At 37.6% G+C, this 23,441-nt stretch overlaps 1 protein-coding gene and 3 non-coding genes across 6 annotated transcripts in view; 1 reads left to right on the top strand and 3 right to left on the bottom strand.

The window, feature by feature from the left end:
- LOC129727495 (protein kinase C) overlaps nt 1–21,250 on the top strand; it is a 28,342-nt gene extending 7,092 nt beyond the window's left edge. The window contains exons 2-11 of one of the 3 annotated variants that reach the window (XM_055685364.1): nt 1,572–1,765; nt 11,364–11,531; nt 12,437–12,510; nt 13,580–13,611; nt 14,257–14,327; nt 14,400–14,684; nt 15,313–16,017; nt 16,076–16,328; nt 16,386–16,525; nt 16,582–21,250. In XM_055685364.1, coding sequence (XP_055541339.1) covers nt 1,572–1,765; nt 11,364–11,531; nt 12,437–12,510; nt 13,580–13,611; nt 14,257–14,327; nt 14,400–14,684; nt 15,313–16,017; nt 16,076–16,328; nt 16,386–16,525; nt 16,582–16,746 — 2,087 coding nt within the window. In that variant the 3' untranslated portion in view covers nt 16,747–21,250. Of the gene's footprint in view, nt 1–1,571; nt 1,766–11,363; nt 11,532–11,889; nt 12,297–12,436; nt 12,511–13,579; nt 13,612–14,256; nt 14,328–14,399; nt 14,685–15,312; nt 16,018–16,075; nt 16,329–16,385; nt 16,526–16,581 lie in introns of those variants that run through there. The other 2 variants (XM_055685365.1, XM_055685369.1) reach the window with 2 other exon arrangements.
- Trnas-gcu (transfer RNA serine (anticodon GCU)) lies at nt 15,152–15,233 on the bottom strand. The gene has a single exon. It is a non-coding gene; the product is annotated as a tRNA-Ser (tRNA).
- A 133-nt stretch (nt 21,251–21,383) lies between the features above and the next one.
- Nucleotides 21,384–21,465, bottom strand: Trnas-gcu (transfer RNA serine (anticodon GCU)). Its single transcript has one exon. It is a non-coding gene; the product is annotated as a tRNA-Ser (tRNA).
- A 951-nt stretch (nt 21,466–22,416) lies between these two features.
- On the bottom strand, nt 22,417–22,498 carry Trnas-gcu (transfer RNA serine (anticodon GCU)). The gene has a single exon. It is a non-coding gene; the product is annotated as a tRNA-Ser (tRNA).
- Between the last annotated feature and the right edge of the window lie 943 nt (nt 22,499–23,441).

The raw sequence follows: 23,441 nt of genomic DNA, 5'->3' as shown, positions 1-23,441 counted from the left end.
AGTAAAACTCTGAACGCTTTGAGAAACGTTGTTAAGTAGGTAAAATCCCTCAAGAACCACTGCAGTGACTTTTTATTGGTTCAGAAAATTTATAATGGAACTTTGAATTCTATAAAAAGTAAAAATTGTTATTGTCATTATTGATATTGCCGTATTGTTCGTGCAATATAATTTTAGGCTAAATTGAGTATTTTTTAACGGGCGTCATACTCGGAAGTTAATGTGACTGGTCCAGATAAGCACTGATGATAAATATAAGGAATATTCGGAATACGTATTTATACGGACTAGTAATATTTTCAATATTTACTTTTCTAATATCTAATAGAGTTTAATGGAAACATATAATACTTTTTTCTGATATCGTATATCATTCTACTAAGATGCTCAATAAAATATTTTCAAATTTAACTAATAATCGTTTCTCAAATTGTAGAAAATGCATAGTTTTCAATGGTCATTAACCTCATATTCGTGAAATAATTTATTGCAATATTATTGCATATGCCGAATAAAGAGCTTTATTATTAATCTAATCGAATCAACTGTTTGCAAATCTCATCTACTATTTTCTTTGAACAATAGACATAAAATTGTCTCTCAGCTCCGATTCATAGAATATTAAAAGTATCGATGCATTTAATTTGTGATGTCTATCTACCTACATGTGTGCATGATCCGGAGTGTCGCAAGCCAAGAATAAGATCCGCTTGACTCATTATGTTCCCTTCCATTCCGTTTCAACATTGAACTAAATACATACACATAACACTTTTTTCCAATCGTTGCGACCCATTTATCGTGTCCTCAGAGAGGTGCTTGTCGATTTTGGCCGAGAAGCGGCGGATCTCCGGTTGGGCCGGGTGGAATGAACGGCAGAGAGCGAGCGAAACAAATCAAAATTATTGCGGCATATTTAATTTTGGCCTGCTTCCGAATAAATAGATTTTAATTTGACATGATGAGCGCAGAAACATGACCTAATGCAGTTTCCACGAAACAGCATGTTCGCGTGGTCTTCAGGTTCATGTCTGCACCGGTTGGGAGAATATCTCTGAAGCTGGGGGCTTCGATTTGTTAAGAGACGCGCTTGCAAAGTAATCCTACTCGTTTGAAGACGAAACAGAGCTAATAAAACTTGTTAATTTGCATAATATGAATAGATTTCAAGGTTGCTAGTTTACTTGTTAACTTTTCAATAAACTAGTTTTAACATGTGTTTAGACTTTTTGAATTTTGTATAAATAGATCTATTGACCAAATAACCAATAAGTTTTGCTTTTAATTGTTGTATTAGGAACAAGATTTTCACAAGAAATTTCACTCAATATTTCAATTCAAAATATTTATTAACCATTTCATCATATTATATTTATTTTGGTTCTTTACTAATCCTTAGGTTCAAAGGATTATTATCTTGAGTTGCAACCTAATCTTACTTCGCCTAGAAGTATCTCTTTCTTTGATCACTGCTTCTAACCCATCGAGTATAGTATAAAGAAGAAAAGAAATACTATATATTTATACATAAAACATCTGATCGCACTAATCTTGACTTTTATTCTCCTCAGACCGATCCACAACAAAACAACGCACATTCGACCCGGTGTGGAATGAAAGCTTTATACACGAGGTGGAAAACGCCGGCGTTCTCGGTATGACGATATTCCACGAGGGTCCCATCACGGATGTTTTCGTGGCGAACACGACGATCCCGTTCGAAGATCTGATGTCTAGAAATGAGACCGACCAGCAGGATTTCTGGGTAAGTTGTAGGTTAGAATTGGGCAAGTCATCTTTTTCTGCTGCCAGTTGGCGTCTCACGTCGAATCCACCGCGATAAGAACAGTTTGCTGCAAATCGTAGCGTTTGTTTTTTGACTGGATTGCACGTTTCAGAGTTGGTTTTTGTTGACTTACACACAATATCTATACAGTTATCGCAATAAAGACGCCTCATAGAAAGTTTATAACAACATGTGTGAGCTTCTACATTACATCTACTCACAGGCTATCTTAGTAGAGACAGTAATAACAGGCAGTTGTACTATTATGATATTAAACCTTAGCTAAAATTATATTTTGCGAGGTCACACATACATTCCTTTTTAAGTATTATCCGACGTCTCGCGTTATATTTTGGTGACGCTCACACCACTCATAAGGCTGCTGATAACAGATACCATGCCAACTCTGATTTGTTAGGACGCTATTATAAGCAAGCATTTGTTTTGAACCATAACTTGACTGCATTGAAACTGCATTGTCTCAAGTCGTGAGAATGCAATAATTGTAACGATTATTGCAAGAAATGCTACAATAAAATTGTGTAAATTTAATGTAGGTTTCGAAGCGATTCTCCATCAATGAAATACTATAAGGTTTACAGCCCTAGGGTTGTATGAAATGGTGACGTGGGACTAAACACTGTAATTACTGTGTCAAATTCACAAGTTTGTTTCATTTCCCAACAATTACATCCAGTGTACTACGAAGACAACCAATATAATTATATTATTTTATTTGTAAAGTAAAAATAAAAAAATATTTGAAAACGTTGAAATGTAAAATAAAGATTCTGAATAGATCCTAGTAAATGGACAAAAAATTCACAAGCACTCGCCGGCTCTTACTCTTCTATAAAAAATAAATAAAAATTACTTATTACCGTTGCAAAAATGTTCAATTCTTGTTGAGTAATTTATGGTTTTCATGGAAATCATATTCATGAGATAAACTTTCAATCACCATCAGTAGCAGCATTGCAGTTTCGGTTGCACGCGAATAGAAGTCGTGCCCGCTGCAATGATAGACGACGAGAAACTAGCGGCACTCTGCTCTACATATACTCTACGGACTGTTCCTTTTACTAGCATGTTTTCTACCAAGACAACAGTTTCTATTACGCTCTAACAGCAGGTTTAGAAATTGTTCAAGAAAAGGGGTTGTTTCAAACTTTTCGAAAAACCTTTACCTTCGAGACATCAAATTAGTCTAGGTTCATGGAAGCAAATAGGGATGGGGGATACTGTCTGAAGTATCGATACCTGAGTACTCGAATACTTTTGCACAAAACGATACCAAGTATCGTGGTATCGGTATAGAAAGTATCGATGCCAAAATACTCAATGCTTCTGGCAGAAGTATCGATACCGTTGGTATCGATACTGGTATCGCCTATCCCCAATAGAAGGCGTTGGTGGTATCGGTATAGTATCGTTGGCAAAGTATCGATGCCACTACTCACCACTAGCAGCGAGTATCGATGCCAAAATACTCGATACTTCGGCTCCATGTATCGATACCATTGGTATCGATACAAGTATCGCCCATCCCTAGAAGCAAACATAAATTGACCTATTGGGACGGGGAGACTCTGTCAATTTTTTTTTTATATTGATACGGAGAATTTCACAGGAAATGGTTGGTGTCTATTCATGTCGTCTGTGCTAGGAATGCTCGCATGTAATTGGTTCATTATTCGCGTAAATTCGTCCTTGACACTTTTTATCGGTTGTTACCATTTTGCAATGAAAAAATAATGATAGTTAGCGTATTATAAAATTGTTCAACATTGTATTTTCTATCTGTGTAAAGTGGGGGTCAACCTATTTCTAGATACCGATTTGATATTATGAAAAGAAAACTGTTGCAGCTCTCTTTCATTTCTGTAAATATTTTTAGCGAATTTCTTTATTCCCCTGAGTCAGTGCAGATTAGGGTTCCAACCAAAATGGTCATTTTGAGAAACCCTATACAAAATGTTCACCTGCCCGAAAAAACACCCTGTGCAAAATTTCAGCTCAATCCGACCGAAAAAAGGGTGGCGCAAAGCGATTGAATTTTGGCCTTAAAAAATCCAAAAGTTCACCCTACGTAATGGGGTGCATGAAATAACGGTTTTCGAATTTTATTTTGGTGCCAGATAGCTTTAAAATGCGACAAAAATATCATTATTTTGGTGATTCTTCGAATTTCTCAAGCTCAAACGTCGAACGCTTTGCGCCACCCCGTTTTAAGTTCGATCAAGCTAAAATTTTGCACAAGGTGTTTTTTCGAGCAGGTGAACATTTTGTGTAGGTTTTTTCTTAAATTTGCTAATTACTTTTTTTCTCATATAAGTGATTGACACCCTAGTACAGATCTACTCAGGAAACATGAAACAGCATTGCTATTTACGACGCAAGTAAGAAGAGATACCTGATAGTTAGTTCCTTCTTTTTTAAAAAAGTTCAATATGCTAAAAAAATTGAAATTTCCAAATATGTTTGAAATGTAAAAATACCTTAAAATATTAGAAATCTCAAAAATGTTCAAATTTTGAAAATGTTTCAATTTTTGAAACTTTAAAATTGGTTGTAATGGTAAATTGTTAAAAAAATAGAAAAAAAAATTAAATTATCAAACATAAAAATTGAAAAAAACAAGGCTCGACAAATGATGACAAATGTGAAAGGTCCCAAACATGGCTCCCGACTGTTAAAAGTTCGGCGTGAATGGCGTTCTTCCCAGCTGCATTGAAGTTTCTCAGCTCTTTTACTGTTTTTTTTTACCTGCGGTGATTGGGACGCACTTCAGTCGGACCTTCATCCGTGTTGTAGACTAGTACTCAATTCTGGAAATAATTTTCCAGAATCTTGTACAGCGACACCGGTACATGAATGCTCCTGAGCGCAAACGCTTTGGAGCCTTAGCTGGTGCTACTGAACAAATTTTTCACGTCGCGCATGACACATGACAGATAGGCCTATATGCCGATAAGTCCCCCGGCGGTTTCCAAGCCTTCGATAGTAAGACCAATCTTTGTCGCTATGCGAGAAGAGGCAATCATCCAGGCACCTCTGCATGACTACCCGGAACAGCCAGGAGGTCGTTCTTATTGGCATCGTCAGGTTAGAGATTTCATCCGGCACTAATACCTTGGTACCTCGGTCACCTTCAAGGAGTTGGCGATCACTCGTTCGTAACCGTTACCGCCTCCTCAACTTCAACACGGCTGTCATCGTCTCACGGAATGTCGGACGTGAGATTCGACCGCCGGAGGCCAAGGACCTGGCTCGTGGCGAGGAAAGAGTCCCTCGATGATACTCCAGCATCGCTGGTGATCGCTCTGTAGGCGCCTACACGCCCTTGGTCTTGGCCATTACCATCCACGGTGTCAAAATTTCGATTATGATCGAATTTTCATGTACCTCTGATTTTTTTTGCAAAAATGTTGCCAACTGGATAAGAATCAAGGATCGGGAAGTTAAAAAATATTTCATCAGCGATTTTTTTGAAAACTTGAATTTTAATTTTTTTAGCGTAAATCTACAAAAAAAAATCCCTCTAACTTCACTAATGTCAGTCATATTAACATAGTCAGCAACAAGTGCATTTGATGGTAGTGCAGTGTCATTTAATTTCAAAAATTTAACAATTAAGTCAGTCATTTTACCACAGACAAACAGACGTACCACTCCACACAAAATTGTAAAAAAAAAGTGATTCCGATTATTTTGTGCGACACGTACTGGACATATTCCGCAAATGATAAACTTTCAGCATTTCTGCTGTTTCTGGCAGCACGGCACGCGACTGTCTACTGAGTTCAAAAGTAAAAGGGTTGATGTGCACCACCGCTGCGGCGGGAATATTCCGCGTAATTGAAACTCATTTGAATTGATCGTTATTTTGATCCATGAATATAAACTTCAAGGTAACAGTTTTTGTGGAATGCAGGAAAAACGTACGGAAATCCTGCAAACCAGTTTGCCTTTATTTTTTCGTAGAGAAAATTTCCTTAATGTTCAATCTTCGTCGGATTAAATAAATTGATTAAAAAACATTTTTCCTTTGAAAAATTTAAAGTTATTTATATTTAAGTATCTATATTGGAATCCTGGACGTGCATATCTCGATGCTTCAGACCTTGTTCGAAAAGGTGCGTCAGCAATAAGTAATTTGACAATAATTAGATCACATTCCACTTAACTTTGGACTTTCAGTACACCTCCAGATAACAACTTCCGCACAAAACTCCAGGATACTTTTTATCATTTTCGTTAATCATAGGCAGGAAGTGAGAAAAGAGCATTTTCTTCCACTGCTCGCCTATTCTCTTCGTAGATTTGTTTTTTTGAAGCACAAGGCGCAAACCAAATTTTACACTTCTCGTGGTCAAGCTTCATGGTTTCTTCGTAAAATTTTTTAAATGAAGGGACATTGCACTATCCTCAAATGCATTGGTTGCTATGATTTCCTATGGTTGGATCACAGACAAACAGAGGCACCTTGAAATTTATATTCATGGATCAAAATAACGGTCAATTCAAATGAGTTTCAATTACGCGGAATATTCCCGCCGCAGCGGTGGTGCACATCAGCCCTTTTACCTTTGAACTCAGTAGACAGTCGCGTGCCGTGCTGCTAGAAACAGCAGAAAGGCTGAAAGTTTATCATTTGCGGAATATGTCCAGTACGTGTCGCACAAAATAATCGGAACCATAGTTTTTTAGAATATTGCATGGAGTGGTACGTTTGTTAGTCTGTGGTAAAATGACTGACTTAATTGTTAAATTTTTGAAATCAAATGACACTGCACTACCCTCAAATGCACTGGTTGCTGACTATGTTAATATGACTGACATTAGTGAAGTTAGTGGGAATTTTTTTTGTTGATTTGCGCTGATAAAATTAAAATCCAAGTTTTTCAAAAAATCGCCGATGAAATATTTTTCAACTTCCCGATCCTTGATTCTTATCCAATTGGCAACATTTTTGCGAAAAAAAATCAGAGGTACATGAAAATTCGATAATAATCGAAATTTTGACACCGTGCCATCCTATAGGCGTCACCCACGGATACGTATTGGCACTCGCGAATAGCCTATGAAAGCCGGCCCTCTTGCTTGCCTTTATCGCACTCTTTAACGCCGATCGTGCAGATCCGAATGCATCGCGGCACTCTATCCTTCGTTCGTCTGTTCGCGCACGCTGTATCCTTCGTCTTACACAGAGGCACGCACTGCGAAGGTCCGGTATCGCTTCAGTCCACCAGTATTCCGGTGACTTCCCTTTTCTAGGTTAGCAAATTTTTGGCATGGTGGCGTCACACGCAACAGAAGCTAATACCGTTCATGTTCTTGTAAAAGCTCCTCGCATCGTGCCTGGAGAGAATAACCCTCCGCCTTCGCAAGAACACGTCCCAATTCTGATGTTTCTTTTGGCGATGGAATATGTTTTCTTCGGCTTCGCTCTGACGTGTCACAGCCGTAGCCAATATGTGAATTCTAGCATGGTTTTTCTAATCCGTCGCTCACTGGCATGCAGTGTGATTATCCATTGGACGTGGATCTCTTAGTCGCTGGCGAGGCACTGCTTTTTATGATTCAACCGCCCACTCAAAGTCAGACGCTGTTGTACGCCGCCCCTAACATAGGGGCACAGACACAGACAGCCATTGTTACAAATGTTGAAACTGTTGAAGGCGTTGATTTAATGATGTAAAAATATTTGTAATGCTTGAAATAATATGAATGGTAAAAATGATCTAAATGTATAGAATAAATAAAATAAAAAGATTTTTGAAGATACACTGGGGTCTCTTTTTTACGTGGTTGGTTGTACCGCTTTTAAATGATTAGATTAGATTTACTCATACCAAACTTATTTGATACCGCGTACAAACAATCTTCCAAATCGCGTAAAAATGATGTGCGTTATTGTAAAACAATCGCGTTTAAAAAAAAACGCATAAAAATAACCCGTGTAAAAAATACTCCAGTAAAAAAAAGTTATACCAATTTCAATAATCGCAAGAGTAATGAAAATGCTACTGGTTCAGTTTTCCTTACCTAATTAATTTTGACCAGATTTTCTCGGAGGAATACAGGTCAAATGGGTTAAAAAAATACCGACAATGGGGAAGCAAGATATAAAAAAAAATATTCAAAGCATCGTTTGCTTTGACGAACCTGCTTCATTTTGTACAAGGAAACACTTCGCTGATGATCAAATAAAATAAGGTCGTGAAATTTATCACAGGGAAGATCAAAACTTTACCTACTAATTATTATAGCTCTCATCTCAACTCAAATCAACACTACGTACCCTTGCGAGCGGCCCTCCGGCTGTTAACCGACACTTTTGTTGAGTTCTTTCTTCGTTTTTTTCTATCAATTTCTCAGTTTTCGCGAAAAAATTGTTGGAGTAGATCTTACACTTCAGGTTTACCCAGAAATTTAAGAGGGGACGCAGCTGGGGGACGTTGGGCGGGTTCACAGACTTGGGTACTACATTCATATTCAGCCGCTCCATTTCCTCCAACGATCGCTTCGAATAGTGGGCGGACGCCAAACCCATTCAAAACACCGCGTTTTCGCCCTTACGCTCTTTCTTGATGAAAAACGCAACTTCCGGTAGGCACTTCGTGCTATAAATATTCACGTTCACAGCTAGCCTGGATGAAAAGAGAGCGGCTTTGACATCCCCTTTTCGCTGATTGTTAGCCACAGTTAGGTTTGCGAGGCCTATTTTGCAAAAATCTTGATAAAGTAAAAAAATCTGGCAGTCAAATCGTGGAGCAAAAGGTATCTATCTCGTATGGACTTCTTCCTCTCTGTGACCAGAAGAATCGTTGATCTATTGTGAGATATGTCCCACGGTGCTCCCCCAGACCGTTATTATAAAAAAATGCACCAAAGAATCTGAGTACACCATTCGATTTGTTATGACGTCCAGAATGTCTGGTGAAAATTTAAAAATCATCGTACGGTACATTTTTGAGTAATGCCCTTTTGAAGGTCTTAAAGTACAAAAAAGTGATATACAAACGACGAAATACTTATTTGTTTTTACTTTATACTTATAATACTTATTGTAAAGCACGTTTTTCAACCACCATTTTATGAAATAACTTCCAAAATAGTTTCTACACATTCCAAGTGTTATATTTCAAGACATTAAGAATTGGTGAAAAGATTTATTTGAAAATCCCACAGTGCACAGTGGTCTAAATTTGAAAAATCGTGATCGTCCTAGATTTGACTGTAAAAAATTGATTTTATGTACTCAATGTCTTCAGCAAAATTGTTCCATAGAACAAGGCCTTACTTTTAGCATTTTTAGTTTTTCGATCAATCCACCTAACAGATAAAAAAATATTTTTTTAAATTTTCAATATACCAGATTGCTTCTTTCAGCAAAGTTGTGGAAAATTTAAAAAGAAAAACAATTGTTGAATACTGCGATGTCCAATCTGTACGTTGGACACGACAAAATAGAGTTTTTTTGTAGAATACCCCTCCTTAAAATCAGTTTTTTGTCTATAACTTTTTCTATGATTGTCAAAACAATAAATTTTATAATGTCTTCAGAGAATCTTAGTTGAATGAATAAAATCTTAGAACATTTTGCATTATTTTGACCAATACAGACAAAATTAAAGACAAAAAACTGACTTTAAGGAGGGGTGTTCCACAAAAAACTCTATTTTGTCGTGTCCAACGTACAGATAGGACATTTGCGAGACAGAGTAAAAAACCTGGATAAAATCTGGATTATTCATGAAAAAACTAGATATTTGGACATCAAATCTATCTATCTGGCCACAGCAGCATTTTCTTGGGAAACTTGGTGTGTGAAAACAACATCGGAGCTCACTGCCTTCGTGGGGGAAAAATGCCCTGCCAGTCGTTATCATTCAGGGTGAGATAAGTATTGTCATCCATCATCGCCACTACGGCTCGATTCGCCGGGAAAATGGAATTGATCATATTATTCAGTCGTTGTCGCTGCGTTATTGTCTGCAGCTCCGACAGAGTGAACGAGACTTGTTCGCCAGGTACTTTTTTACTGTTTGACTGGTTGCATCGACCTCCCGGTCAACCGCAAACAGCGGTATAGCTTTTCCCCCTGTCTTTCTTTTTGTGGCATCCTTTGGCGTTTTTTGTCGCTCAGGGTCGTCGGCCGTCTAGAACCGGGTTTTCTTTCGATGGTCCGATTGTTATCCAATAGTGCCAAGATATTGTAGATGCCGGAACGGGCGTATCCGGTATTCACAAAGTTCCGCATGATATCTGTTTTCGATGCGGCGAAGTTCCGTTCTTTGAACACGCACATTTCTGTATGGAGTAGCTTCACTGTTTCCGCATCACGGTTATAGCGAATTTCTTTATTCCACCAACTCACTTCGTTGTGACCTGGAAGCAACCTAATTGCTGTCAAAACCCTTCTTTATTCGCTCGATTTTGACACAGTATTGACCTGGCGTGCTGCCTGAAGCGCACTGTAAAATTTGCCAGCTTCAACCCACCACTTAGTTTGTGAACCGCACGTGCTTAGTTCGTAAACAGTTAACTGGCATTTCTTTCTTACTTGCGTCGTGAATCGCGATGTCGTTGCTTTATTCCTCGACAGATTTGGCCTGCCACAGTGGAATAAAGGAATTCGCTATATGTTTTATGCTGCATCGGTAGTTTCGTCAGTGCGTGTGAAGGTAAACCCATGAAAAATCGGCAGTTTTTGTCATTTTTTTGTAATGCAATCGTTAACAAACTCCTGGTAGCATAGAAATTTATTTTCCATTTTGCAATCCAATCCAACCCAACCCAACGGTTTGCAACTGTTACCCATTGACACAATTCAAATGTTTTTCTTAGTATCCCGAAATATACAAAAAATAACAAAAATACGGGACAGTTTAAAAAAGGTCGAAGAAAACGGTTCTGTCCCGTTCAAAACGGTACGTTTGATCAGCCTAACACTACCCCACTTGATAATATTTTAATTTGGTATGTCTATAGAATAAAAATAAAACATGTAAAGATGTAACGTTGTTAATCCATAAAAAAGGAGAATGGATTTCTAAGAAAGTTCAATATTTTCATAACGATTTCGGGCTCAACAATGTTTGAAAGTGCTTCAAATATAAAAACATTATTAGATTACCCCTATTGTCATGACTGTTTTCATGGAATTAAATTTCGTGAATTGTTGTACGGTGTGCGAATATGTGATATTTCTTGCGCGATTTTTTAGTAGATAAGTCTCAAATAAAGAAACAGCTAGACTTTATTTCTTTACGTCTAGCATAACCAAATGAAAATGTTTTTGAGTATATGTATGAAAAAACAATTGCGGTTTTCAAAAAGAGAGTAAGAGTGTTCCTTGTTCTGGATACTGAGGCTCAAACGCTGTTCTTGATAAAAGATTTTTCTGTCTTCAAACAAGTTCATACAGATGTAAAAAACTATACGGAGTAAAAACTATTTTGTACAGAGTTGTCATAAATGAAGGAACTCACATTTATAGAAAGGTTCTTCAAATCCCGCCATACAGTTAACACGTGATCAACTAACGACTGATTTGATTTTTTTTTTGTAGGTGGACCTGGAACCTCAAGGCCGATTGCATGTGAAAATCGATCTGCGATGGAATCAAGAAGCGAACAGCCTAGCGGCGCAGCAACAGAACTCTTGTCGTCGTCTGGTTGTAAAGGATCAACCTTTCTTGAACCGGCGGCGAGGCGCTATGCGAAGGCGTGTCCACCAGGTTAGTATATCTGCAAATTTCATTAGTAGGATGAAAAGTAATGAAAAACAAACCAACCCTAGACGCTGCATTGTAGCAAAAATAAAAACTCCTGTTTTTTAAAAGGATAATTGAATCGATATTGATGCTTTCGGCAAAATATAATTGAACACATCCGGTCGGTTTCCCCAATCCGACATTCTTTGCTCTAATTCAAGCGAATCCAGTGTTTCCAACCAGGAGTGGTTCATTGTTGTATATGATGCTACTCTTTAGCACACATTTCTGTCCACTGTTTGTTCTCTGAAGCACTCTCGTGCCACCCTCTTTCGGGCTGCCCGCAATTAGTTGAAGTTCGTGTGAATGCAGGATTTCATGCCTTGAAGAATACCAGCGACGCTACGAACCGTTGTTTATCAACAAGTGTGCTCGAAAATGGGGCTCTAAAAGTTGTTCAATGTCAGCTGCCACAGTGGTTGGCCTGCAGCTACAATGTTACGCGATGCGATGAAGATGCATCAGCCAGCAGTTGTTAGTGGCGTGGAAAACTCCAGCCTGTTTATACGTTGCATGCGGTCGTTCGGCATTCTCGGTTATTGATACGCATTTGTCGGATTGATTTGGTTATTGTACCATCAGCTATGTGTGACATTTTATTGTGTTGTGCATGCAACTAATATATTATGTTATGTAATTGTAGAAAATGTTCTAAGCTAGACATGAACGATCGCTCCTCTAGATTATGCAAGCGATGGGTTCGAGGTTTTTACCCCGCTGTGGAAGTAGGTACATAAGGCTTCCCGATACTAGTGACGGTCGAAGGCAAAAAAAAACTCACAACAATTTACACACTTTCTTCATTACTCCATCCGTTACTAGAGTCTTACTCAGCTTGGGCACTAATATTTTTTTCTTTTCCATTCCAGGTCAACGGCCACAAATTTATGGCAACGTTTTTGCGCCAGCCAACGTTTTGCTCTCACTGTCGGGAATTCATATGGTAATATTTCCAGGGAATTTATTTTGCTCTAAAATCCAGTAAAGTGCTCCTCCCGTTCTGTTTATTGTCTACCTAATATGTTGGTGGAATTAATTATAACTTGGTATAGTTTGTGATAAAAAGTAGTCAGCAGATATTTCGAGAGAATGTGGCTAAAAAGTTATGTATTAATAGGGAAGTTTATCATAAATGTTTCGTACACCAGTAGAGTATGTGGGTCAGGGGATAAAAGACGTTTATTCTTTTTCCGGGCTATTTTGAGTGTTGCTTGCAATTAGGTTAAAGAAACTGTGAGCGAGGTAACGATTGGTCGTCCAACTCCTTCGCCTACAATATGCATTGAAAACCCGCTAATTTTTTGCGTTGTTATGTCAAGAAAATCCATTTACTTCCTTATTTAAGAAAATTTCAAAGCCTGTTGATATTCATGAACGGGACGTTGTTGATCAGTCAATCAGATTGAGCTTGACAAATCCAGATAATGGAACTCATTTAAGAAGAATTGTTTTGTTTTCCTAAAAACAATATCTTCGTATAGTTAATCTGACATTTTACGACTACTCTTGCAAGTTTACTATGGTCACCTGAAATTTCAGAAATAGGTAGAGATAAATCAAAGTACTGTATTCAGCAACCATTAATGAATCGCGTCTTACGATAGAAGAATTAGGCTTAGTTTAGTGTCTGAAATTTGTAATTGCCGTTTTATTTGTGTTTCACTATTATTATTTTCTTATTTTGTGGTTGATTGCTCAGTAAGCAACGCCATGAAGCAAAATAAGTAATTGGTAATGATTTCTGTTAACTAGAAAAAAAAACTATTAGTGATTGTGAGCGTTCTCTAAGTTTGATATAAAGAGGACATCAATAGAATGAATTTTGTTTTTCACAAATTGTTTTAAAAAACTGCCTTTCTTGCTTTTGGTCTCTCAAACCGATTTGCTATTGTTTATGGCGCTTGTTACCCCCCCCCCCCCCCCGGGTTGTCTACGTTCCACTTAATTGCTAGCTTATTTGGCATGTGAAATTAACGTTCAATGCTCTGCTTTTTCTATTTTTCATAATGCAGGGGATTAGGCAAACAAGGCTATCAGTGTCAAGGTAAGGTTAAGACACTAAGCAATCGTAGGTGATTGCTTTGCTAAAGTGCGTTTTCTCATGTTCTGTAACTGTGTTGCCATCTTTTTCTTTGCCTTCTGAATAACACTGTGGCTGGATTTTTTCGGTTCACTTTCTTCTTCACCTCACATAAAAGGTCACAAACCTTCTGTGTTTTCATGGTTTTCATATTTAATGTTTTAAATTCTGTTTCTACATCACACGAAAACATAACTTTTCTGTAAACTTTCACTTTATTAAGTCTACTCTAGTTTTGCTTGATTACTTTTATGATTTAATATCCAACAAAACATTTTTGATTTTACGGAGATTATATTATTATTTTGATCTTCGGTAAATCTAGTAGATAAAGAGAAATGAAAAGATTATTTGTTTCACTACGCCCGCTAATTTTACTCCAGTTTACAAAAACACACATGCATTTTTTCATCTCTTTTAAAAACTTGAATTGGCTTAGCGCGTGTGTGAAATACTAATAGTTAATGGAAAAATTGTTCAAGCATTCCGCAATTTATAACAGCTTTTTGATAACACCTTTTTCGCAAAATTATATTTTTCTTCTGCTCGTCTATATTCTATGATTGTCGGTGTTTTAATGAAATAATAAATAAAACGTTTTTGTTTTAGTATGCACATGCGTGGTTCACAAAAGGTGCCATAGTTCAGTTGTTACCAAATGTCCAAAAAAGAAAGATGAGGTAAGAAACAAATACTAACCTACACGGAGAAGGTGCCTTGATTAATTCGGGATCTTATTACAATTCACACAGCAGGCCAAACCGACTCCACAGGATGCGGCCCAGCGCTTCAATGTAAATATACCACATAGGTTTTCAGTGCACTCATTCAAGAGGTTAACCTTCTGCGACCACTGCGGTTCACTGCTGTATGGCATCATCAGGCAGGGTCTCAAGTGCGAAGTGTGTAGTATGAACATCCACCGGCGCTGCGAGGGCAATGTGGCCAACAATTGTGGCATCAACACCAAACAGCTGGCAGAGTTGCTCAACGAGATGGGCATCACCATGGATAAAACACCACCACGTAGATCTAAGGTAAGAAGTGAGGCGAAGTGACCATAGTCGTGCGCATGGAGCGAAGATGTCTTGGTTTTGAACCCTTCCAGGGGTCTTTTGATTAGAAGTTTTTCCGAAATGCTCATTATACTACTAGCTTGGAGTGGCATAACGTTAACGATCATATGCAAACAACAGTCGCATTTTTGAGGTTGAAATTGGTTATTAATAATTCGAATATCGCGTGTGATTTACTTAATCGGCACTCAACAAACAATTTTGTAGAATAACAGCTTATCAAGCTATAGTTTAATCGAAATCAGCTTAATAATAGCTTAATGAGCTGTAAATCAACAACATTGTTTTATGGGCATTTTCTCAATTATGAAAGTTGATTGATTTGTCTAAAACCGTGAAGAAAATGACAATCTCTGAAAATGTTTTATTCGTTTAAACTATGGCATGTCGTTCATTGGTGTAGCACGAACTAATCAAAAACAAAACTTCGACGAGGATGGGATTCGAACCCACGCGTGCAGAGCACATTGGATTAGCAGTCCAACGCCTTAACCTCTCGGCCACCTCGTCACTGTTAAATCCGCAATCCACCAACAATCGCTCGCTGGGTAATTAATTCAATCTCCTTTTTTCCCCTCTGAAATTACAGTATTCAAATCAAGCGCCTAGTGATTACTCCTCCATCTCGGAACGCAGCGAGGACAGTTCGCTGGATTCGCTCTCGACCAAGAGCAGCCAGGATACGGACAGCCATCAGTTGCTGCTGGGTGCAGAGCAGCAGCCAGGCAGCCGACCGACCTCTAGTCAGCAGTCGAAGCAAGGCGGAATTAGCAGTGCCACTTCCCACGATGACGACAGCAAGCGTTCGGCTACTGGGGGCCTGACGGTGGGCAAAACGTGCCTGAACGATTTCAATTTCATCAAAGTGCTTGGCAAAGGATCTTTCGGAAAAGTGATGCTGGCCGAGAAAAAGGGTACCGACGAAGTGTACGCCATCAAGGTGCTGAAGAAGGACGTAATTCTCCAGGATGACGATGTAGACTGTACGATGACTGAAAAACGAATTCTAGCTCTAGCAGCCAAGCATCCTTTTTTGACTGCTCTGCACTCTTGCTTCCAAACGCCGGATCGTTTGTTTTTCGTGATGGAATATGTCAACGGCGGTGATCTGATGTTCCAGATACAGCGGGCGCGAAAGTTTGACGAATCCCGGGCGGCATTCTATGCAGCCGAAGTGACACTCGCCTTACAGTTTTTGCATCGCAATGGCGTTATTTATCGAGATCTTAAACTGGATAACATCCTGTTGGATGCTGAAGGCCACTGCAAACTGGCCGACTTTGGCATGTGTAAAGTATGTTTATGATTAGGTGATCCCCACGTAATGCAGATTTGAATGTCTTTTTTTGTAGGAGGGAATTACTGGTGATAATTTAACTTCCACGTTTTGCGGTACACCAGATTATATTGCACCCGAGATTCTTCAAGAGCTTGACTACGGGCCATCGGTAGACTGGTGGGCTCTAGGTGTATTAATGTATGAAATGATGGCCGGAGCACCACCGTTCGAGGCGGACAACGAGGATGATTTGTTCGAAGCGATTTTAAGGGATGACGTTCTTTATCCAGTTTGGCTATCAAGAGAAGCAGTGTCGATTTTAAAGGGTCGGTGTTCATCTATCAAACTTTTAATAACATTAATGAACGAGTGTGTCATTGCAGGATTCATGACGAAAAACGCCGCCAAACGTCTAGGGTGTACCGATGGTGAAAACCAGATTCGCACACATCCGTTTTTCAAGGACATGGATTGGGATGCGCTTGAGCAGCGAAAAGTTCGACCACCTTTCCGACCCAGAGTGGTAAGCCAATTTCATAGTATTGTTGAATGTGATTGTTACTTTTCTTTTTTTCGTAGCGGAGTGCACGTGATGCTCTAAATTTCGACACCGAGTTTACCAAGGAAGACCCAGTGTTAACCCCAGTGCCGAAAGATATCATCCGTTGCATTAATCAGGAAGAATTTAGCGGATTCTCGTTTGTCAATGCCGAGTTCGGTCCGGAGCGCAGGATCGTTTGTTAAAAAGCAAAATTTGCCGACTTTCCTCTCGTCCCAGGAGATGCGATAATACCAAAGAGTTGAATAGAGAAAAAATCGTCAACCGGCACGAAAGCAAGCATAACACGGGTGCCATTCTTCCCGAGGAAATAAGTGCGGGCAGAGAGATTATTATAAGCTAGTTTTATACTAACGGACGAGTCCTGATTTTATATTTTAAAGCACGCGCGTAACGTAAGCGAATCGTTGCCCTGCATTGCTTGCTTATTGAGCAGTTGGAAGATAATATGCAGCGAAGAGATTAGGCTCTCGTAGAAGAGTTGGTTCGAAATGGAATCTTGAAACAGAAAAGCAGTTTCTCTAGTTTATATTTTACACACTTTTCATCGACTTTTAGCATTATAAATGCTATCATTTCGATCATGAATTTGTCAATCTTGGTATAGCTTTAGTTGCCATAAATCAAGTCGATTGATTATTTTACGATTAAGCTATTTATTTATTATTGCTTTTATGTTCAACAACTGTAACCTAGTTATTATCAAAGACGTTAGAGCCGAGCTTGGAAGTGCAATAGTGTACACGTTATCTATTATTGCTTATTTTGTTCAATCATGTTATCAAGTTGACTCCAATGGAATCTTAAAGATCTGGTAATATAGTTGCTAAAAGTTGTTTTTTCCTTCCGTTCTTTGCCATTAAGTTTTGTTTATAAAACAAATATCCTATAATTTATTTGTTACATAGTGCCATTCGAGGTAAAAATGCACTACCTTTTGTTACACGCCAAAAGTAGCCGTGAATTTAGTTTAATTGTGCTTACAGCAGAGCGCTTAACCGCATCATCGGCATATGCTATCGCGTCATTGTAATTGTATGAAGGAAGTTGCATCGAATTTGCGTTTTTCATGCTAGTCATTAATATTATTTTGTGTTAGTAATTACATTGTTTTTTATATTTTAAAAGTGCCGAAGAACGATTAACAGTTTTCTCTTTCTTCCTAAAAAAAGAATAGGTTACCTTAGGCCTTACAAAACGAAATTGTTTGAAGATGTCAGCCAGAAATCAATTGCTTAATGATAGGGGTATCAGAAACGAAGAGAGTATTACACATAAACCTAACTATTTAATCATGCAGCAACACAGCGTTGTTTGTATTCACGCAAAAAGAGGAGAAGAAATATTTTTTCACAAAGTCCATATTCTTGCAACGATAGATAAAAAAATTAGATACGGGAAGGTATTTATTATTGTCCCTTTTCATTTTTGGCTTAGACACTTTTATAATTTTGATCAATTGAGCTATGTGAGTAAATGTAGATACAAAGCATGAGTCAATAGCAAATTTTTAAACTTATTGTTATTAATAATTTTATATGATTTTTTTTTGCATTTGAAAATATTAACCATAGAAGATCAAAAATTTTATATAATTTAATAAATAAATTCGAATTTTTAATAGGTTTTCAGGACTTCCATCAGTTTCAACACATGATTGCAAAGTCATTAGTCAATCTTAATTGCTCATATATCTACTCAGATAGCTTAAAATGTTCCTTTAAAAATATCTTTTCCTTGTAGCTTAACACTTATTTGATTTTATACTGAGAGTTTTTTTATTTGAAACTTATAGTTTCTTGAAAAGAAAAAAGATCGTCATACCTACATTGAAACTTATTGATTTGTTGTAGAGAAATAATTTGTGGCCAGTGGCGGCCTACGGTCGACGGATGATATGCAAGAAGTTTAGAATGCATTGCCTAGATAGATAGGGGACGAATTGTAGTATTGAAAGAGTTATTTATACCATGTTCGATAGTATTATTTATTTACTTGCAAGTCAAAGCACACAAAGATAGCAAGATCATCTCCACCGCCAGCTGCTTTGGTGAAGTGGATTGATTGTTTATGTCGTTAATGTTTGTTCAAGCTTTAGTCACAATCCATATGAAAAAAAGGAACGTCAGCTGTAACGAAAGATACCAAATATAGACAAATGTATTATTGCCGGCTGCCCGGAAACATTAAGGAGAGGTGGCCGAATTGTACGCAAAACATTAGAAAATTGTCGTTGTTTCAGGCTGTTTATCGTTTGTTCTTTTGTTCGTGGATAAACTAGGCTTTTTCTTTTGTAGTCTTTTAAGTGTAGATATACTTTCTGAGTGGAAATATCAAAACGAAGAGAGTTGGATTAGGCAACGCGTATCAGCAAACTAGGAAACGATAAGAATGTTTACTAGGCATTTATAAAAAATAATTAAAATGAGATTAAATAAGAAGCAACCAGAGAAAAAATTCCGTCTGATCGTCTGAATAACGTATTAAAATGCAGAATTCTGTAATTTTAATGCATCGCTGGATGGGTATTTAATCGGTCAAATTTTTATTTTATTTTGGAACTGTAGATGAATGCGTTTTGGTATTAACCAGAGCGTATCAGCGGTACGGTGTGTAGGCAAAGAGGGCGTAAATTTACTTTTTTGTCAACGCAATACCGAAGTGAAAAGTTTCTTTCTGCCTCCAAATCTCGCCCTGTTGTGTAGGTCATAATCGAATTGATATCGTTCTGTTATAGTCTAACTTACATTTATTCTAAACGGCTGATTATAATAGCACCGAAAAAAATAAGAAAGAGGACTAATCCGTTATTCACTACACATGGAGCGTAAGTTGCTTTAGTAACTGTGGTTAGGGTTTGTAATCAATTCACGTGACGAACGTAATGGTGAAAAGAAAGCAGCACATTGCCTAACGTGAAGTTAGTACCGGAATATCCCCGATTGAGTCCTCTTTTTATGTCCCTCATTTTTTGTGAGCGGCACACTTTAAATTAAGAAAAACAATAGCGCACTTCTGTTACGATGTTCATCCATAATACTTTATTACTTTGGATAGCAACTGAGATAACCAATCGCAGAAGACAAACATACCTAAGGCATAACTAAGAAGAAGCAAAAACAAGTGGAGTAAAAATCCGTGTAAATTAGTTGAATGTTAGGTAGACTAAACACTATATTATACTATTCTAAATCATATTGCAAAACAGAACAACATCAAGGTGGTAACCCTTTGGAAATGAAAAAGCGTATAAAACGTATCCTCTAAATACATAATAAGATATACAACAAAAGGCATGAAAAATTCACTGAAAACTAAACCATTTCTAAAGGGGGCGCGAAACAAAAAAAAGTGCATGCACTGAGCAGTATGTATATGAGAATATAAATATAACTGATATCTGAGAGCAGAATAATTAGCACACTGAATGTTATGATAAAAGTGAACATTTCAAACAATAAAGTGATGAACATACTGTCACCAAAGCGACATTCTGATCACTTTTATACTAGATTCGTACGAGATCGTGGTTTTAAAAAACAGCAAAAATAACATAAAAAGATGGCAGTAGATGCAATGTGTAATAAAAATAGGATTTAACAGACGAGCACAAAATCGAGAAAACATAAACCAAAAAATATTGCATAAACAAAAAAAAACAAGATACACAAAGTTTAACTGTTGTGGATAATTTATTGATGTTGTATTTAGAAGAAGAATAAAACGAGAAGAGTCATGTTAATTATTTAATGTTTTCCGTTGACGATCATTAGCGTACAATCTTTTAATTACTAAAGTTATAGAAAATGCAAATTTTCTTGCCAGCTTAGTTTGCAGACAATCTTTACGTTGATTCCTATTTTATGGTAGGAAAAAGCAGTTCACTTTTTCCCCACATGGAACTTGAAGAAACTCTTATAAAATAAACGTCATCAACTGAAAAAAGCGAACCGTTTCACTTGCCCTTTGAAAATATCCCACCGTAATTAAAGAAAAAATATAATACACATAGTAAACAAAACAAAAAACAACAACACTTCCCGGCAGTCATATTTTTGCTGATCTTTACTCGAGTTACCTTCATCACTCGAACCTTTCGAGCAGTTTGCCCTACGCATGCCCACTGTTTTTAATCACCTAACGCGGTTCAGTTAATGACGTTAGCTGTAACACAAGTTGAATCTGACTGGTTTGACGGCCATAATGTGAATGCGCCAAAGCGAGTTGCCCCATTTGCGGCAACCTAGGGACAGTAATCTTAGGTTATTACATTAGGTATGTTCAGCAGCGAAGGTATCTGGCATCATAACTTATCTTCCCCGGATTTGTCAGGAAAATAACTCATACACACATGTTATGACACAGAGAAAAAACAAGCACAGATGGAATCATGGTTCCATCCAACAGCAAGAACGGTTGAATTCGCTAAACTCACCGTTGGACAAAAGAGCACAAGAACAAGAAAAAAAAAACACAAACAAAAGTTACGGGAGATGGCGTTCAAAAATAGTTTCGATGCAAAACAAACAGGAAACCGATGCGACAGATGAAGGAAAATATAAACCAGAAAACTGAAGAATAGATGAAAAGTAATATATAAATACCAAAAATATTATATAATAATAAACAAGAAATAAATATATATATATGAAGTATGTGATTATAACAATATAAAACCAGCGAAAGTTACCTGATGTGTTTTAAATATCAAAACAAAATTCCGAACCGGTAAATTAGTGTTTAGTCTGTGTGACCTCTACTGTACACTGTGATCTCCCAATGGAAAAAAAGTACGAGCTGCGGTAGGGATGCAAAAGATTCTCGACGAGGATGGGATTCGAACCCACGCGTGCAGAGCACATTGGATTAGCAGTCCAACGCCTTAACCTCTCGGCCACCTCGTCGACACGGTGGCAAGTTGGTACAGAGACCATACAGTTATTTTTGCACATTTTCTGTTACCAGAAAAGCAAAATCTCTAAGTAACAGATACTCTCCGGCAAAGGATTGTCCATGTAGTGGTACGCATTTTAGCAGCTCTGACGCAGTAACATGTGGAGAAAGGTACTTGGCTCGGTGTCGGAGCCAATGTTGATTGCTTGGTTTGAAGAGTGTTGATTACATGCGCGTTCGGCATTCTATGCTGACCTGGTAGTAATACAGACCGATGGTCCGTTGCTTTGAATCTTCTTTATCGATCATATCGTTTCAGCGTGCATCTTAAAAGGTATAATAACGAATGATGGAGAGTGGAAGCAGGATAAACACGCTAGAATAGTGTAGTTTGGGACAATATTTATGGGAGGAAAGGTCTATAAACTCATTTTGCAAGATGCTGCTAGGCTTAAGTTTGAAATATATTGTGGTAACAAATAATTAGAGGACAAGCTACTTTTAAAGCGAAGAGACGTTAGGATTAAGAAGTATTTGTCTATCAAATAATGTAAATAATACACCTATACATATTTTCATGTCAGAGAAAAAATTTCTTTCTATGTTATGCACAAAATTATTACTGGAAAGTGGGCCAGATTTCTCATCAGTAAGTTTTTAGCGAGATAAAAATTTGAATTTAACCTAACTTTGCTAATCTCTTTGTGTTAAATCTTTTTAAGTATTTTTCTTTCAATTCTACTTTTATATCCGAACCTAAATTCTACAAAAATATGGCGTTTGATGCTTCTTATTTAGAACAAAATTTCACACTTATTCCAGTGTGTGAAAGTGTCGTCCATTGATTAATACTAATCAGTGATATGGGAAGGGGATCGATCTTCGCTGAAAGAGGATATTTTGCCCCAGTATATTATTTAGTGCATTTATGCACAAACAGGGTTCGAGCCAAAAAGTTACTCCGACGAGGATGGGATTCGAACCCACGCGTGCAGAGCACATTGGATTAGCAGTCCAACGCCTTAACCTCTCGGCCACCTCGTCAGCTGAGTGGTCAGAAGTTCCCAAAGTGCCATTAAGAGCCACAGGTTCGTCTTTTTCCAGCATATTAAGCTTTCCACTTATGTCGACTACATACTATTCGACATAGGCATAAATTCGATAAACATCAAATAGCTGGGTGCTGTATAAAATATTTTTTGAATAAAAGTTTAAGCTACATTTATATTTTAATGATGCTATTCCCGCGTTCCGGTAACATATTATTATGTGTTTAATTATTAACCTAATCAGTGGACAAACACTATCCGAACCATCCTATTCAAGAATCATTTATTAACAAATTTGAATTTACTCTACCAATCAACGTTCCAATGCAATAACTTACTTTTGTTATCCTACGTCAACCATGTGCTTAATTTTTTTTTCGTTTCGAGTTCGTTTTCAAAAACAGAAGTACATAATCCAATAAATGAAAACAAAGATGTGTATAACGTAGAATACAAATCTGTAGGGTTAATAACTCAAAGCTGATCGTGCTTCTCCCGTTAATCCCCATATAACAAGTAATATGGTGGTATGAAACAGGTGTTCAAGCCGTGTTTTGCGCAGTGTAGCTAACCTTGCCGTACTGACGTACATTTGATAGTTCATTTACCAGCAATAAACAGATCACCAAGGACAGGTAGCACCACCAATGCTGCCCATAAATGCATAACAGTCCCATGTGAGTTTTCATCACTTTTGAAATAAACTTCTTTACATTACTTGTGCTCTCGAAAATTTACAACAAAAGTTAGGTTTGTTGCTAAAATGATGAAAAAAATATTGATTTTGGTCAGTCCCACGTTACGAATAAACGCATAACAGGCTCAGAGCTAAAGCCAATTAGCAGAAAATCATGGTAACTTTCATTAAAAGACCAAATAAAGTGTACTGATCGAAACAACAATAACCTTATTGCATATAAAAGTATTCTGCACAAATA

The sequence above is a fragment of the Wyeomyia smithii genome, chromosome 3 (genome assembly GCF_029784165.1).
Source record: "Wyeomyia smithii strain HCP4-BCI-WySm-NY-G18 chromosome 3, ASM2978416v1, whole genome shotgun sequence".
Taxonomy (NCBI): domain Eukaryota; kingdom Metazoa; phylum Arthropoda; class Insecta; order Diptera; family Culicidae; genus Wyeomyia; species Wyeomyia smithii.
The sequence above is the reverse complement of the archived record's forward strand: the minus strand, read 5'-3'. Positions and strand labels throughout refer to the sequence as shown.